Raw genomic sequence first — 12,894 nt, 5'->3', positions numbered from 1 at the left:
ATGGAAGTTATTAATATTTTCTCTGTTTAAATGATGATAATTTGAATAATTATGGTCACGTGACTTGTTATTATCATTATATATATATATATATATATATATATATATATATATATATATATATATATATACTGTATATATATATATATATATATATATATATATATATATATATATATATATATATATATATATATATATATATATATATATATATATATATATATATATATACTGTATATATATAAACTGTTGTTAGATTATTATTCACCATACTGTGATGAAATATTGATCATTAAATGAGCCTGAAACTAAAAACTTCTAAATGAAATTTTGATTATTTTCTCTTTTCTCGTGGGTTTTGACTCAACTAAATTTTGGTTTCAGTGGAAACAATAAAGATAAAATGGCATAAAGTCAAGAAAAAGACAAGAAAGCAGCAACAAGGAAGTGAAGAGAGGAGGAGGAGTTAGAGGAAGAGGAGGCGAAGTGGTTAAAGGAAAACTGGATGAAGGAAGAGATTGAGAAGGATGGAGAGGAGGGAGGAGGAGGGAAAGCAGGAGAAAAAAGGAGAATGAAACAGGAGGAAGTGTTTAAAGTGAAGGAGAGAGAGAGAGAAAAAAAGAAGAAGAAGAAACGTTACCACGACTTCTCCCGTCTGTTGTTCCCTCAGGACGAAGCTCAGAGCGTCGGAGTCGGGACCGGCGACGAGACGGAGGAACAACGGCTGCTCGGAGTCGGCCAGCTTACACACATACACTGCAACACACACACACACACACACACACAGGTTAATTCAGTCTGTACAGTGTTTCCAGCACTGCGGTTGCTGCAGCGTGTGCGTGTGTGTGTGTGTGTGTACGTATAAACACACATGGCAGACGATGAAGGAGCGGTTACAAAAACAGAGAGAGAGAGAAACACACATCTGACCAAAAACATCTGGATTCATGTTTCTATATATAAAAAATAAATCAATAAATCAACTATTGATGATTGATCCATCGACACATTTATGTTTTTGCAGGTGTTTCTCTTCAGTTGAGCCCTCAGGGCCACCGTAGTAGATACCTCACTTCACTTTAATTCATTGACGATTGATTGTTCATTGATAAAATCTTCTTTGAAGCCGATTGAAATAGGAAATTAATGAATTAAAGTTCTTTTCTTGTTGTTTATCTGATCTTTGATCCTGACACTTAAAGGGATAGTTCAACATTTTGGCAAATTGGCCCATTGCCATAATCCCTATAGTCATAGCAGTAGGTTCGTTACCTTTAATTGTCGGTGCAAGCTATTTTTAGAACGGCGGAGCAGAGCCGTGAGCTGCTCAGAGCTACGCTACGGAGGCTCATTATGGGATTTCTTGGTTTCCCTCATCAAACTCATCAAATACACAATCCAACAACTCCACAACGCTCTGGTGGACAAGTTGTGAGCTGCACATTCACCACGCTATGAGATAATAACAGAACGTTACCACACAGAGTTGTTTTAGAGAGAAATTCATGCAAAACCGCTGATGCGCGTTGCCTTCAGGGACAGTTTTTCATCAACAGTCTCTGCATTTCCCTCTAAAACAACTCTGTCTGGTAACGTTGTGTTATTATCTCATAGCGTGGTGAATGTGCAGGTCACAACTTGTCCACCAGAGCGTTGTGGAGTTGTTGGATTGTGTATTTGATGAGTTTGATGAGGGAAACCAAGAAATCCCATAATGAGCCTCCGTAGCGTAGCTCTGAGCAGCTCGCCGCTCTGCTCCACCGTTCTAAAAACAGCTTGCACCGACAATTAAAGGTAATGAACCTACTGCTATGACTATAGGGATTATGGCAATGGGCCAATTTGCCAAAATGTTGAACTATCCCTTTATAAAGTCACAGATGTTTTCATACGTTTCTCTTTCTCTCTCTGTGGTGAAACAGCAGCAGGAACTTTTTTATTCTGCAGCTCGTCGACATCGGTGGTTTGAGATCCGAGAGTTTTTCAGACGAAGAGTCTAGACTCGGTTTTTATGAGCAGAGACGAAAAAACAAAAACAGACGACTGTAACTCACAAAATAAAATAATAAAATAAAAAAACAAACAAATCTCTATAAAGTTTTAGAGTAAAAAAAAACAACAACATAAAAATAAAAAGCGACTTCTTCCTCCCTGTTTCTTGTTTTTTTATGGTTTTAACTCGTATAAACTTTGACTTTCTGTTGCTGGGAGACGACGTTAATATGTGAAACCCAACGACCGGCAGCAGCTGTGTGTGTGTGTGTGTGTGTGTGTGTGTGTGTGTGTGTGTTTATTCCTGGTGAGCTGTTGATAGTGGGGAGAGCCCTGAGGCATCCAGCACCCGACAAGATGAGGGTGAGGCCTCCAGAAATACACACACACACACACACACACACACACACACACACACACACACACACACACACACACACACACTGTAACACACACACTGTAACACACACACTGTAACACACACACACACACAGATTGTCGACACTATGTCAGCGCCGAAGCATCTGATACTGAGCTCGGCACGAGTGGCATGAAACACAAGACTGCAGCTTGTTGCTTTATACTCTCTCTCTTTTACACACACACACACACACACACACCTAAACACACATAAATACACACACACACACACACTCACTAATACACACACACACTTACCCTGCTCTTCTCTGCGGCAGCGTTTGTACAGAGCGTACTTGGCCGGGTTGTCTGCAACTGTGAACTTGTTCAACAGGGCGACGATCACCTGCACGAGCACACACACAGAGAAAGGACATGGTCAGTAAAACAAACACACACACTAAAGTCCTATTCGCACGGGATTAGTTTTTACCTGGGGACCTCTGGTAATTTGTAATAATTGCGGAGGACGTCTGTGATCTTAATCCCGTGCGAATGCGCCATGTCAGTAATTTGTAAAGTAAAAATTCCTCCGCAAATGACCTACTATATTTCACCAAAGACCGATGGTAAAACTAGTCCCGTGCAAATCTGCATCTCAGTAATTGAGGGGCATTTTTTGTTCCTCCCCGGTTGAAACCATAGCTACTGTATGGGTTGAAACATGGAGGCTGCGGTGGAAATTATGAGCGGCATTTTCGAAGGCGTTTTAGGTGCAAACACGGGCACGTATCGGTGCTGGAAACCCATTTAAATAAACAGCTCAGATCCATAAAAAGAGCAAAATTTTTCTTTCAATAGGCTTAATACAAATGCCGTGACGGCCCGTTATTGCGACAACAACTGCACTGTTGCGAAGTCACGTTGCTGCTTTGACATTTTATTTATAATTTGCTTCGCACATGGATGTGACAGCAGCGGATGTTACGACGTGCACAGCTTTGACGTCGTATCGGAGCCTTAATGTCAGTAAATTCGAGTAAAATACAGACTTCACTTATCCCGTGCGAATGCACCGCAAGAAACACAGATGTGTGGGGGGTAATTTACAAATCACCAGAGGTCCCCAGGTAGTACTAATCCTGTGCGAATAGGGTTTAACAGTTTGAAAACACTTGTCGAACACACACCAGAACAAACTAAACGCCGATCAATCAGGATACCAATCACTTCTGATCATTTTCATGAGGTGATCAATGACTAGAAGCTTTTATTTCCATCTACCAATCACCTATTTTGTATTAAAATCAGCTGATAATGATTGGCAGCTGATTAATTGGGGCTTCACTTATTGAGTTGAAAGATACCCCTTTCCCACTGGCCAAAAAACCCGTTTAAACTGACCGCTAACAATCGGCTTTTGGTGGCAGTCGGAAAGGCGCATTAGTTTTTGCTTTAATCTGCCAACAGGTCGAATATTATAAATTATTAATATATTACATATATTTATTATAGGCAAGGCAAGGCAAGGCAAGTTTATTTGTATAGCCCGTTTTTACAAACAGTTTGTCTCAAAGGGCTTTACATGGCATCACAACAACATCCTCTGTCCTTAGACCCTCACATCGACTGAGGAAAAACTCCATGGAAACACTTTTAACAGGGAAAAATTGGAGAAACATCAGGGTGAGCAACAGAGGAGGTGTTCCCTCCATAATACATCCATGGACAGACAGACGTGCAATAGATGTTGTTACAGACAAGATATAGTTATAGGAACTGGGACGTCCCACATCAGCTCAAGTTCATGAACTCATCACGAAACAAAATGACGTTTTAATTAAAAAGTTGAACGTCAGAGTCAAACTTCAGTCGTCACGTCTTCATCAAGCTGCTCTCAGTGTGTGTGTGTGTGTGTGTGTGTGTCGGCCACCTGTCTGACGGTGTTATTGGAGCTGATGTGCAGCGTGTTGGTGACTCCTCTGGGCAGATAGAACGCCTCCTCCTCCACGAAGGCTCCTCCTGCTCCTCCTCCTCCTCCTCCTCCTCCTCCTCCTCCTCCTCGATGCGGCGTCGCTCTCACCGTCACCGGCCGCCTCAGGTCCATCTGCACTTTGATGAAGCCGGTGTAAACGCCGGACGAGCCCTGAGAGAGAAACAGAGAGAGACGATGCGTTCACTGTCACTGTCTGTCACCAAGTTTTATTGTGATTGTTGCAGGAAAAAAATCCTTGATAATGCAGCACGTTTTTCTTAAAGCAGAAGTAAGTGATATATTTGTGTTAATATAAGTCTTAAATAGTTATATCTTCCGACAGCAATCACTTACATAGAGTGTTTGGACCGAAACACGGGTCTGTCAGTCACTCTGCTCTGCTCTGAGCCGAGGAGAAAACTTTTCTCGTATCCTACAACCTTTATCCAATGAGGAGAGAGAACGGCATGCAGGGCTGTGTGTGCAGCCAAGGGACGCCGTGAATGTGGTGACGTAGCGACGAGGACTGTTATGGTGCGTTCAAGGAAACTCGTAACTCGTGTTTTTCCGACCTGTGAAGTCGTACCAGTTCGATCTGGTACGAGTTCACGGGTCAGAAGTTACGAGTGGCCGTTATAGTGACTTTCACCGGTAAAACAGGTCGGAAAAACACGAGTGGGTTGCCTGGAACGCTACAAAGTCGTAAGTTGTGACTTGAAGCTGTAATTTACGGTTTCAAAAGCCTGCCTGGAACGCAGCATTAGCCAAAACGACCGGATCGCTTACTTCTGCTTTAAAAAATGCGATGGAAAATGCACGATATTTATACAATTTGATGCGATGAAATTGCGGGAAACTGCGGTTTGATGAATAAGAAGAAAAAGGTGATTCCCCCAACACTCGCAAGCCTTGCATATTTTGTGCATTTTGTGTGGAAATCTGCGATATATGCGGCGAAATTGCAGCATCTTTGGAAAAGTGTGGCCCGGGCCCTGCATAAATGTGCAGACTTGTGGCTGATTATGCGTTAAATTATGCGATCGCATAATCGCGTTTTTCTGAAGGGACCGTCTTTACCGCTCAGTGCACGGACACAGAACATGTTTTGGTGTTGAAGCTCAAAGATTTTACATAAATATGTACCGTAAATGATCAAATAGACTCGGCCGCCGGTGGTCTCCTGTACTGGACCTGGTCTGGCTGCAGGTTTGAATAAATAAAAGCCGGTCTCAAGGTCTCCGGGTCTGTTTGTATTTTCTGCAAGTTCTTGTGAATGTATAAAGTCCACGATCGCCTGTTTGAGCACTTTCTAAGCTGCTTCATTCCTGCTACAGTTCTCAAAGATCCATCCAACCTTGTTCGACCCGCAGGTGTTAAAGCACGGACACAACGCGACAGGACTCGTGAGCGTTAATTCTCGGCTCGAATGCGGCCAAAAAAAAAGGAAGCCCAGAATAAAACCTCATTGAAATTAAATAAAAGTCTGTCCCATATTGACGCCTGTCTCTAATCTAATATAAATTATGTCAGTTCAGCAGCTGAAGCAAAGAAAAGGAGGATTTATGGTAACTATAAAAATAAAAAACAGAGGCAGAAGGGACAGAAATGTTATTTATCTGCATATAAAGTATAAAAAATACACTGATTTCAAGGCAAAATGTTAAAAAAAACCAACCCCAGTCAATGAGAATCAGCTGCTTTCCTCTGTTTTAAATGAACACTTTGAGTCTTAATTTGACAAAATAAAGTGTCTGACTGATGCAGACATTTGATAAACTTATCAATGAACAGCATGAAGCTGAAGTGAGTTCATTGTCTTGTTTCTGTTTGACACCAGTTCCCCCACTGATCCCAGTTGGACAGATGGGTCCAGATGGAGAGAGAGCGTCTTAATCTCATTAGTCCATATGGAGCGAGGAGGTCGAACGAGCTCCGTGTGAACAGGAGTCAGAAAACAAAGAGAGAGAGAGAGGAAAAGGAGGTGTGGACCAGGTTCAACATCTGTCTCATACAGTAATCAACTTAAAGGGATAGTAGCATTTTTTGGGGGGTTGTATGATCTACAAATAGCCCCTAAGTACTTTAATTGCAGTAGAAGACTCTCTGCACTCCTCCCGTTAGCAACGCCAGCCCATAATAGCCCTGCCCAGAGATTTACAACACAGTGTTGTGAATGGACCCAAAGAAACGGCCTATTTTCGTGATAATAAAATTTTTTCCAGCCCCTCAAAGTGCAGGAAAAACACAGTTTTTATTTGGACCTAACCAACTCACGTATCCCTCCGCCCAGGGTTAGCGTCCGCCGATCAGCAGTTGGTTAGCTCCAAATAAAAACTGTGTTTTTCCTGCACTTTGAGGGGCTGGAAAAAAATTGTATTATAGTGAACAATGGAACTGTGTATTTTTTTTCAGGTAAAACCTCTTTTAGGCCGGGAAAATAGGCCGTTTCTTTGGGTCCATTCACAACAATGTGTGTTGTAAATCTCTGGGCAGGGCTATTATGGGCTGGCGTTGCTAACGGGAGGAGTGCAGAGAGTCTTCTACTGCAATTAAAGTACTTAGGGGCTATTTGTAGATCATACAACCCCACTTTAAAAAAATGCTACTATCCCTTTAATGTTTCATTTTACAGCTCAAATGTTAAATATTCTCTGGTGTCACATTCACAGACGTGAGGATTTTCTGATTTTCTTTGTCAAATCTGAAAATAAATTAAAGTTATTGAGCTTTAACACTTTTAAAGTTGTTGAATACACTTAAGTTATACTCTAACTTTGGTTTATGCAACATTTTAAAGGTTAAGTTTCTGTTTTATTTCTGTGTTATGACAAAAATCTGGCTCCTCCCTCATGAGATTAAAAACTCTCTGGTTAAAAACACACAAAAAGTTAAATAAAGTTATATTTCTTTTAAAGTAACACGTAAATTTGCAGCTTTAAAATGAATGAATGAATCTACAGTCACACGTCTGACATGATAAAACCTGTGATTCATCTCCTCTGTATTTAACACAACACAGTCATCGTGTGTGTGTGTGTGAGACAAAGCTTCACACACCTTCTGCACGGCCAAGGAAAACACTGAGGGGGGATAAGGTGACATCAGTGTGATGTAACTGCTGAGGAATGCTGGGAAGGCTGCGAGGATGTTGAAACCTGAGGAAACCTGAGACTTAACATCTGAAGGTTCAGATCTCTGGATCTTATACTGATCAATATTGTTTTTTCTATTATTATTATTATGGACAAATGTAACAAATAATAAGTCCTGAGACCATCGGCTCTAGTTTTGATTCAGCTCTTACTTGTCTATTAAAGCCTTAAAAACAAAACCACAGATATAACTGTGCTTTAAAATCACTATTTGACACTGAACTCAACATAGAAAATACAGATATTATATATTAAACACGTTTATTTTAACTTATTAACAATGTCGATGTCACAATTATAAATTTTCTTGGTACGATTATTGTCAGAGAGATAATCACGGTATTATCACTAGGCTATTATTATTATACATGAATTAATTTCACAACACTATGAATGTGTAAAATCGAATCAAAATAGTCAAAAAAAATACCGAAAACAAGTTATCGTGACATCCCTATTAACAACACATAAGATACAGCCCATAAATTAACACTTTATATCAAACAAAACCCTGGAGCTGAAGCTTTTACAGCAGCTTCAAATAAAAGTTTACTCAAGGTAAAAACAAGTGTAAAACAAAAACAGTGAATTAAATCACAGTTATTTTCGTCTCTAACCTTTAATTTCATCACTTCCTGCTTCTCCATTATGATGTTAATGTCCACTTGTCATAGTTAACTCCTAAAATCTGTTTCATCTTCTTTTAAAAGCAGCTTTTTTTTTCTTAAATAAATCCAAAGTATTGATCCTGACGAGTCCACAGCTGATCGATCAAACTGCTCTGTGATTGATCGGCAGCTACAGAAGAGAAATGAGCTCCGAGCTGAACACACGACTCATCGACTCTGACTCAGCCGCTGTGGGTGTGTTTGTTTATGTATGTGTGTGTTTCAGTGTGTGTGTGTGTGTGTGTGAGCTCTCACCAGCGTCATCTTCAGGTGGTCTGTGGTCACTGTGTTGTATTGATCGACCTTCTGTCTGATCTCGTCGCGGCTGAGCACCGTCCGCAGCTCTCGCTCCTTCTCCACATCCTGAAGGAGAGAAACAAGAGAAAACACAAAAACATAAATCACAAATCGACAAATTAAATCATCGAGGAGCAGGAGGAGCTGGTTTTTACGGACGGTCAGTGAAGATACTAAACCGTGTGTGTGTATATGTGTCATCGTCACTGTTGTTGTTGTGTCTGGTTTCCTGCCGGAGCAGCAGATGCGTCCGTTTTTACTCCGAACAGGAAGGAGGCTGCAGATTAAACCGTGTCCAAACTGAACATCGACTTTCACCTCAAGAGCTTTTTATATTTTAAATTTTGTGTCTGTACTTCACTGCAGGATTATTTATGTATGTATTTTACAGGAAACTGCTGATTTTAGCTTTAAAAAACACACATTTTGACATTTTTGACTGATCTAGGACTCTTATTTTGAAGGGCAGCTTTTAGTTGGTGCAATTGTTTCTCTTTTATTTTGATAAAAATCCAAGTTTTCTTGTTTAAACTCAAATTAAAATCCGACTTTTACTTGTATCGGCTCCATATTTGACCTCTTTTAAGTATTTTGGACTTTGTCAGCTCTGCAGATCAATCAGGAATTACATCCTGAAAGATCTGCACATCAGGGCGAAGCCACAACATCTGGAAACGTCACATTTCAGACACAGACTCACAGAGTTTGATCCGTTTTTAGTTCTTCTAAATAAAGCTGGTTCAGTTTAACATTTTTATTTATGTTAATAAGGAGTTTATATTTTGATTTTTACTATATTTGTCATTAAAATGAATCAATAGATAATCACAACACACTACATATATGACAGAGTGAAATCCTGTATTATAAAAACAAAGAAAAGTCTTTTTTTTAAATATATGAGTCATAATTGCACTGGGAACTAAAGCCATGCATCAAGTTTTTCTGTCTGTTTGTTGTTTTTCATGAAATAAAAACCTCTAAATCTTCATCTTCATCATCATATCACAGATAAATCATTAAAATCTTCCCGGTATCAGTTTGTTTTTTTACCTCAGAGACGGAGACCATGCGCCGCGGAGTCGACCAGCGAGCGGCTCGTTTCGCTTTTAGCTCCTCGACGTCTGAATCTAATTAAGTCGTTAGTCGCCGCCGCCGCCGCCGCTGCTGCTTCGAGTCACGATGGAGAATAAAGGAGGTTTTTATTTCATGTGCAGCAGCAGCAGCAGAGAGGATGATTAAGATGAAGATAAAGACGAGGGAGAGGGAGGGAGGAGCTCACACAACCAGAGGTCAGAGGTCACATTTAGAGAGATAAAAAACTAAAATGTGCACGTTTCTGTCCAGAATTTGAATATTCAACACAACTAGAACTGCTGCACACACAGACACACACAGACATGGAGCTGAGTGTGTGTCCTGCTGCTGCTGCTGGAGGCTCAAACACATGACACACACACACACACTCGTCTCTGATCGGCCTCAGTCCCATGCTGAGTGAATGACTCATCTAATTTTAGACACAACACACACACACACGAAACCAAAACATAACAAATCAACATGTTTCCAGGGTTAGGGAAATTGTCAGTTTGATTGACAGGAGGCCTCGTGCACGTGAACGCAGCACAGCATGTGATGTGTGAACAGTCAGCTGACACACACACACGTGTTAATGAACATGTGGGTTAATGAGCCACAGTTAAAAACTCAGTTACATGTTAAAAAAAAATCATTTTATACTCAAATTAACATCAGATTTATCCATTTAACAAAGGATAAACCCATTTATTTTACAGGTGGCCGTACTTTATTAACATTTAAAGGTCTATTCAATAAGTAAAACGTAAAAACTTCACATCTTAAACCTGATAACTCTTTCTTTTTTAGAGATAAATCAAATGTTTTGTGTATGTATCACTTTATTATATTAAATGTCACTTAATATGGACATTTAATGTTAAATGATGTCATATATCTGCAATTTTCATCCTTATTATTTGTATTATTACAATATTCTACTATATTTACGGGTTATTTCATCATTCTGACACATGTAAATACACTTTAATCAAACACTGAAGCGATAAACTGTATTCTTGTTATGTTAAGTAACTGGTTTTTTTTTTAAAGCGATGGTGATTTTCTGTTATTACACACATTTTTACAAGCAATCAGTAGTTGTAGACACGAAAGTGGATGATAAAACGACCAGTCGACAACTGCGGGCATGAATAACGTGATATAACGAGAATTAAACGACTTTAAATGTCAGAACAGCAAAGCGATGAGTCACTGAAGGTCATTTATAAACATTACGAGTGATTTTAAAGGTCAAACTTCGCCTTCGTGAGATGGAAACTGATCTCGGATTAAAAGGACACGGTAAATAAATAAATAGAAAACACAGTAGAGACGATGTACGGTGTAGAAAAATACTAAAATCCTAATGCGCTATGTTCACGTTTGTTATACTGAAGCTGAAACAACTGTTTATACATAATAACACAGTAAGTGACAGGTTAATTGATTATGGATGATGGATTATTGTTGATGTGTTTGACAGGTTCTGCAGCGTCACCACAGGCTTCGTTATAATATAAACACACAGAGTGAGAGAGTCAAACATGTGCAGACTGGAAACAGCAGCAATGGACCGCTGGGACTCGGCCATTTGACCCATTTTCCCCTGAACGCCTCACGGATTTAAAAACGACACAGAAAAAAAAAGAAAAGTAAAAATGTTTAGAAGCTGCAAACGCGTTTTTTTATTAAGTACGATGACTTCGACTGAAATGAAATGTTAAACCTCTGAACTTTGTGTTTGTGTGTCTGTGTGTGTGTGTTTGTGCCAATGCAGAGTCTTTAGACTTGAGTTTAATTCCCGAGTGTCGTCTGTGCTTACATGGGCATAGTGCAGCGCTGCTCGGCATCTAATAAAAACCACACACACACACACACAGTGCAGAATCCAGAGAGGCTTTGAAGGCGCATACACCCTTATATGGAAAACACACAAGGGAAAGACAAGGTGCCAATACAGCATGTGCAAACACTGCAGACACACACTGCAGCAGCACTGTAATGTGTCCACTGATGGTTCACAGCTTTGAGCAGCAACATGGTCGCACAGTTTGTGAGTTTGTTTCAGAGATAAAAACTTGACTCACATCTGGCCACAGCTGTTTAAATTGTTACTAAAGAGCTGAGCTGATCGATTAATCAATCAATCAATCAGTGGATCAAAGGATAAAGGATGGTTTTCTTGCTTTTCTTGATTTTTCTTCATCATAAATTCAATATTTGTTGGTTTTGGACAAAAAAATCAGGATTTGCATTATTGTTATTTTCTTTTTTCAATGAATGAAACAAATGAATAAACTAAACTAAAATAAAATAACTGAGGAATTGATTGATTGATGATAAAATCTTATGTTTTTCTTATTGCTTTTATATGCTTTTAATTTACTGTATTTTAACTAGGGCTGCCCCCGACCAGTAGTCGTCATTTATGGTGTTTAGTCGACAGTGCTTGGTCGATTATTTGGGGGCAGCCCTAATTTTAACTTTAACTTTCTTTATTTTACTGTTTTGTATCTGTTGTGCAGCACTTTAAAATGTGCGATACAAATAAAGTGGATTGGAATACACCGGCCTTCATATAAAAGATAAATAATCAGATATTCAGCACGTCGATGTGTGAAATAAAAGACGAAAGTGACACATTTAAAGTGATATAACACATTAAATGTTTCTTTTCTGACACGTCGTTCATTAACACAGTTGGGTTTTTTCCCGGAGTGATATCACAGCGACTGAATCCGACAGAGACGCTGACTCATCAGGATTAAAGGACGACACACAAAGACGACAACAAACAGACACAAAGAGACGACAGCAGCAGAAACCCCTCTAAAAAAACTGTGTTTCCTCACGTTACGTTTCACCTCAGGGTTTCTTCATCTTCTCTTCTTTGTTTTACCGTGATCAGTCTGAACTTGAAGCGGCTGCACAGCTCAGGTGAGTCAGAGCCCAGGTGAGTGAGCAGGAAGTGACAGGTAAGAAGATTAACTGTCATCCCTCCATCCTCACAGGAGGAGGAGGACAAAACAGAACAGAGAGGAGGAAGAACAAAGGCAGAGAAGAAGAAGGAGAAGGAGAAGAAACTTGATAAATGATACTCCCTCAGGGGGGAAAAGCCTTCCTCTCAGGACTGTGGAGTGTGTGTCTGTGTGTGTGTGTGTGTGTGTGTGTGTGTGTGTGTGTGTGTGTGTGTGTTAGCATTACATCAGCAGCTCAACCTGGTGACCCAGCAGATTAGGTGACTGTCAGCCTTTATTAGCCGGCGCCGTTACACAACCTGACCACGAACACCTGGACTCCTCACACAACAGCAACAACTGGTCCACTATCAACAGTCACATCTGTCTCACAGCTGGAATTTAAA

At 40.0% G+C, this 12,894-nt stretch overlaps 1 protein-coding gene across 2 annotated transcripts in view; it reads right to left on the bottom strand.

The window, feature by feature from the left end:
* rassf3 (Ras association domain family member 3) overlaps nucleotides 1-12,894 on the bottom strand; it is a 41,342-nt gene that overhangs the window by 3,450 nt on the left and 24,998 nt on the right. For both annotated transcript variants that reach the window (XR_014596388.1, XM_083999591.1), the window contains exons 2-5: nucleotides 8,406-8,513; nucleotides 4,289-4,501; nucleotides 2,674-2,761; nucleotides 644-759 (exon numbers count right to left, since the gene is read on the bottom strand). Coding sequence is in view for 1 of the 2 variants with exons in the window: in XM_083999591.1 (XP_083855717.1) it covers nucleotides 644-759; nucleotides 2,674-2,761; nucleotides 4,289-4,501; nucleotides 8,406-8,513 (525 nt within the window). In the remaining variant the exon portion in view is untranslated. The remainder of the gene's footprint in view (nucleotides 1-643; nucleotides 760-2,673; nucleotides 2,762-4,288; nucleotides 4,502-8,405; nucleotides 8,514-12,894) is intronic.

This window comes from Trachurus trachurus (genome assembly GCF_905171665.1).
Source record: "Trachurus trachurus genome assembly, chromosome: 23".
Taxonomy (NCBI): Eukaryota; Metazoa; Chordata; class Actinopteri; order Carangiformes; family Carangidae; genus Trachurus; species Trachurus trachurus.
Note: the sequence above shows the minus strand (reverse complement) of the source record. Positions and strands in the feature narration are given on the sequence as shown.